The following is a 6000-nucleotide window of genomic DNA, read 5'->3' as shown; positions in this document are numbered from 1 at the left end:
TGGCTTCTGAGAGTTATTCAACAAAACCCAGAGACCCACAAGTTGTCTTCTCTTCTAAAATACATATGCTGCATTTGTGCTGTTGTGCAAACATGTGGATAGAAGCTAGCCAAAATCAAGGTCTAGAAAAATATTAGTTTTGCAAACAAACCTTGCATTTACTTTGCCAGTAAATGTTTTAGGATATAATGCAACCAAAGGGCATCAGATGGATGAAGTAGATTAATGTTCTATTGCTTACTTATCTAGACTATAGATTATTAGTTGGTATCTTTTAGATAAATGTGACTGAAGTTTCCGGAATTGTCAGGATATGGCTAATTTAGATGCTCTAATGTCAATACATTTGAAAGGCACATGGCACAGAGAAGCAAATACCTCAGGTTTTATGTAGCACTTCCAAAAATTTATTTCAGTCAGCTGTTTTGATGATCAGATATTTTCTAATTATTGTCTTTTAGGGAGAAAAAGTATAAATAGTATCTGTGAGTAGCCTGCTCCTTTTCTGCTCCCATAAAAGCTTGTGAGCTGTATTTTTTTTGTTCTTGTTTGTTGTCATATCTTTGCAACCGAAATCACATAATTATTCAGATGCTATATTGTTACTTAAAAAACCTGCACACACTGACTTTCACTTCACGCAATGGTGAACTGCTTACAATATCCAGATTTCATCACACATTGGTAGACAGACGGTGTTTTTCCATGATTACTAAAGGATGCCTGGATGCTGAAACATGTAGATGCTTGCCACAAGCTGGGGACTGTCCATTTGTTTTTGTTTTCAGATAGCTGCAATACTTGCAAGTGAATGTAGCAATAGTTCAAGGCCAGACTCATAAAACATCTACATTCTAATCAGCCACATAACTTCTATACAGAGCATCTATTGACAATAACACATCTAATTCTGTGCTTGAGTGTGATCTTATTTTTGGAGTTTCTGCTTTCAATTTTTGATTTTAGGTAGGCGCCTATTCCGTGGTAGGTTTATAAGCTAGGAACATTATAGGTTTCAGGAAGTGCTTATCCTGAGAACTTATCAAGTGGGCAATCTGTTTTAGAGGTCCTAGCTGCTCTCTTTGCTGAACACACAATTTTGTGTTGATTTTTGAACATACTGATTACTGAGCAACCTCTGTATACAGTCAACAATTTATGCAATTATGCATAAACATAAAAGATGAAACTCAACTACTTTGGCCACCTAATGAGAAGGAAGGATTCACTGGAGGAGAGTCTAATGCTGGGAACAATTGATGGCAAAAGAAGAATGGGACGACAGAGAATGAGGTAGCTGGATGGAGTCACTGAAGCAGTAGGCATGAGTTTAAATGGACTCCGGGGGATGGTAGAGGACAGGAAGGCCTGGAGGAACGTTGTATATGGGGTCGCAATGGGTCAGACATGACTTCAAGACTAACAACAATATAAACAGAAATGATGTAATATTTAATTTAGCTTATAGTGAGAACTTTAATGAGAATTCATGTGTCATGTTGTAATGACTTTTTTTAAATGAATTTTATGGTGATCAAAAGTAATTTTTAAATATGCAGTCTGTACCACCAGATATCTAAATGAATGGCTGAATTCAATAGTCTGTGGCTTGAAGTTGTCTTCTTTGGGTTTTTATTTATTTATTTGCATTATATAGCAGAACAAAGAAAATAATACAATGCAAACAATAATTATGTTGAAATAGAATATATTTGATATAGAAAAAAGAATGATGTGCAATCCCTAAAGCAACAACAGCATGGATTAAGCATTCTTTCTTTCCTGTAAAAGAACATTGTTGGGTACCATCAATATGAATCAACAACAACCAAATATACCAAATGAATTTTGAACAAAAGGGGGAAAATAAGAATTCCTGCTAAATTGGCACTACTTTTGAGGTCTGATCCTCAGCTAAGGCTGTTCCAGGACTCTTTTGTGATGCTCATTGGAAATGCATAAAGACTCATTTGTAAACATTTTCTTTTTATACAGCAGAACTGAAGTATACAACATGGAATGAGCAATGCTCAATGGCTGTTTCCGCAATGACACATTTCCAGGACATTGATACATTTCTGTGCAGACCACAAAGGTGAGTAGTCATGGCTCAGCTTCCCAGTGTACATACCTGTGGCAAAAAAAAAAAAGGATATAGAAATGATGATCACATTTGATCATTCGTATCTGGCTTGGATGTGATTCTCAATATGACTGATATTTGTCTTCATATCTGGAGAGGATCTAAAATATGAGTCAACTATCTATGTACATTTATAGGATACTAGGAAAGAATCCAATGTGTAAACAACTTCAGATATCATTCCAAGTTATGGAAATATTTGTAGAAAACATGTACGATCAACAAGCTTATTTCAACTCCAATATCCATGATGGACTAACCTTGTCAATGTAACCTATATAGTTTTCCTTTTCTCTCTTTGCCTGCCTTCTACCTTCTCCCTCTCCCTCTCCCTCCCTCTCTCTCTCTCCTTGCTATCACTTACTTCTCCCTCTTCTATCACATGCTTCTTCCCTTTTTCATTTTCTGCTTTCCTCTCATATTCTATCTCTACTGTATTTTTCGGAGTATAAGATGCACCTCCCCCCCCCCAAAAAAGAGGGTGGAAATCTGGGTGGGTCTTATACTCCAAATGTAGCCCCACTCAGCTTCTCAAACGGAGGCTTCAGAGGCTGAAAAAAGCATCAAAAATGGAGCTTCAGAAAAAAGCCCCAAACAGAGCTTTAGAAAAGAAGCTCCCAAACAGAGCTTCAGAGGCTTTCAGAGGCAGAATTTTTTTTTTCTGAAACAGAGTTTCAGAGGCAGGAAAAAAAGCAAAACAAACAAGGCACAGAGCTCACAACCAAGGAACCTGTTCCTAAAATTCACCTCTGGGAACAGCTGATTGGGGGTATTCCGGGAGGCCAATCCACCTGCCAATCAGCTTTTTTCATATTTTCCTCCCCAAAAATACTCTGAAAAATACAGTATTTTCCTTAAACCTTTCAAGCAAAATTTCTCTTGAATCATTTTAAATGGCAAACATTTCCACACCTGAATGCCATCAAAGGTAGCAATCTTCTCTTTCCTTTTCTGACCACTGAAGTGGACACTCCTCTCCCCTTTAGTGACTGTGTTGCACATGTACCAAAAATGGAACATGAATTGGTCAACTCTGTAGAACTTTGGAGTCAACATTATCAATGTCTGGGGAACAGTTTTTCTCAATTAATTCTCTTCAGATGTGTTGGACTATTCTCCCATTGTACACATTCATTATAGTTGGGCTATAGATAAGGGCATTGTATCCCAATGTACCTACAGCAGAAAACATCAGGCTGGGGAAGTTGCTTTATAATTTTGGAAAATACTGTGTCATATGTTCCCTTTGAGATTATGCTTATAATTCAGTCTTTTTAGTGTGGTTATCATTCCATCTCAGATGTAAACTTCATCTAGCTGTAATAGTTACACAACATAAATATTAATTGCTAACTTGGTAAACCTGATTATTCTGCTACAGGTTTCAGGGAGGGACCATTAAGCCTTCAGTATTAACAGTGAAATATAAAGGAATATGATTTTAGGGCCCAATCCCTGATATAAATGTATAACAAGAATTGCTAATTTCCTTCCACCTAAATATTATTGGCATGGTACTGGGTGGCATCTTATTAAAAATAGACAATACAGTATCAGTTTGCCTAGTTTGGAAAGTCCTAGAATAGTGAATAGGGCATAATTTAGGGAGGAAAAAGAATGCATACTCAGAGCTTCTGGACTTTTAATCTTGAATTTAGTTTGAACAGGTTAAAGTTTGATTATTCTAAAATACTTTCTAAGGATGACTTTAAAAATGAATCAGAAAGTTTGTTCACACAGAAAGTTTACATCAAAGCAAATCATGTATCAATCTTTTCAGTGGATGCCCAGACTACATTCCTGTTGAAAATGTTCAGAAATTATTTCACATTCAAACATACACACATATATAACCACATATTTTCTGCAATATTTCAGTTTGTGGTATGCTTTTCACATATGAATCCAAATATTCTTAGAACAGCACTATATCATACTTGGTTGTTGTTTTTTGAGCCATAGGCATTTTCCCACATAATTTCATTGGGAAATATTGTGTTGTTTTAAGGATGTGACATAGCCACTATTCACCCCAAACATGGATTAATCCTCAGTTATATCTCAGTTATTTTGCTTTCTTTTACTTTTAAGAGGGTTGAAGTGGAAATTTTAGTTCTGCATTAATCCTCTGCATCAATCCTCTATTCATTATGACTTGAAAATGAGATATAACTCTCAAATTTATAACTGAAGCATTAAATCAAGTTTCATTCAACCTTCCCTGCTCTTGTGCCCTGTAGGCAAGTTGGGATAGTTACTCCAGATTTAATTAATTTGTTCAATTAATATGCTATCAAGCCTTCAAAAGCTGTAAAAACTGGTCATCTTGCCTGAAATATATGTATATATAAATTAACTTGGCTGCTGGACTCAGTACATCAGCATCAGACCATCCCGTCCCAGATGTTTGAAGGTAGCATGGACCATTTGATGCTACACTTCTCCTTCTTCACTCCCAGGCAAGTTTCGCCATAATCCAACAAGAGTTTGAGCTCCAGACTACTTTGGTTTACAAATGTTTCTTACTGGAGTCAGTGTCAGACAAAGCAGAAGAATTTCTTCCATCGACATTTAGAAAGAGTTTTGATTCCTTTAGCTGTCATTTTCTTTTCCTGTTGGGCTTTGTATTCAACTGCACTAACAATGGCTGTGTCAAAAACTTCCTTCAGGTTCTTTTGAGTCAAAGCAGAGCACTCTACATAAGTCTGAGCCCGGATTTTTTCAGCCAGGCCTTCTGCTTGTGTTCTCGCCACAGGTTTTACATGGTAGTGATTCAGGCTGATTAATACTTTGACATCATCTCTCAGGTCAGCTTGTGTCCCTACTAGCACTACTGGTGTTTGTGGATTGTGAGTTCTTATTTCTGGAATCCATTTTTCTGTAATGTTTTGGAAGGAGGTGGGATTTACAACGCTGAAGCAGACCAGGAAGACATCTGTGTCAGAGTAACAGAGAGAGCGGAGGCAATCAAAGTCTTCCTATATAGAGAAAAGAAACATGGAGATCAATTTGTGTCAGATATTTACTGTACTAATTATACTTAGTAGGCATTGCAATCTCATCTTTTCCACAAAGCTCCAAAGCCAAACTTTTACAGCTTTCAATCAGCAAAACAATCCAAAGTTTAGAAATCATTTGAATTTTCCCAAGTGTTTTTAAGAGAAAAATTAAGTCAATTAATAGCTACTAAATATAAAATTAATGGTTCAGTTCACACATCATACTAAGCTAAAACTAAACAAATTTTGCCTCAGCATGTTGGATAAACCCCACCATTACAGTTTATGGCCAGAGTCCCTGACTGGGCTAAGACATCAGTGTGCATGTTTCTTTTGTTCTCCAGATTTTATGTTTTGAGACTTCGATCATTGAAATAAATAAATACACAGGAAGCCAACGATCTTCAGTCTCATATATAATTTCTTTTCTGATAATTCACCTTTTTTTAAATTCCCAAAATGTTTCTAGGCTGGGCTTTTTCATAAACTCCAGAGCCCATTTTTAGAAAATAAAACCGCTCTATTTGGAATGTGCCCAGAAAAAAGCAGAATAAAACCAAGAATAAAACCAAGATATTAGGAAATAACCTGGAGGAATATGGCAGGAGAATAACTTCACTATTTTGCCTCCTATAAAGTGGATGTTTGTAATCAGAAATATCCCCTCTGGTAGCCATTCTCTGAGCATATTCAGAACAGGCTCAAAATCCCAGATGTCCCCATTGCTCCCAAAATATTAAGGTTAATGGCTAGTGTTATATGTAAATGCAGCCACTGTGACTTAGTTAATAAATGATGTTTTCAAAAATGAGTTAATTCGCTAATTAGACCATTGAAGAAGTGAGGGACTTTTAATGC

The 6000-nt window shown here is 36.4% G+C and overlaps 1 protein-coding gene across 1 annotated transcript in view; it reads right to left on the bottom strand.

Annotated features, from left to right (window-relative positions):
• Positions 1–3768: 3768 nt before the first annotated feature.
• Positions 3769–6000, bottom strand: part of RHOV (ras homolog family member V) — a 21119-nt gene continuing 18887 nt past the window's right edge. Inside the window, exon 3 of the mRNA XM_058162080.1 lies at positions 3769–5121. Within this exon, the coding sequence (XP_058018063.1) occupies positions 4681–5121 (441 nt within the window). The 3' untranslated portion in view covers positions 3769–4680. The remainder of the gene's footprint in view (positions 5122–6000) is intronic.

The sequence above is a fragment of the Ahaetulla prasina genome, chromosome 1 (assembly GCF_028640845.1).
Source record: "Ahaetulla prasina isolate Xishuangbanna chromosome 1, ASM2864084v1, whole genome shotgun sequence".
Taxonomy (NCBI): Eukaryota; Metazoa; Chordata; class Lepidosauria; order Squamata; family Colubridae; genus Ahaetulla; species Ahaetulla prasina.
Note: the sequence above shows the minus strand (reverse complement) of the source record. Positions and strands in the feature narration are given on the sequence as shown.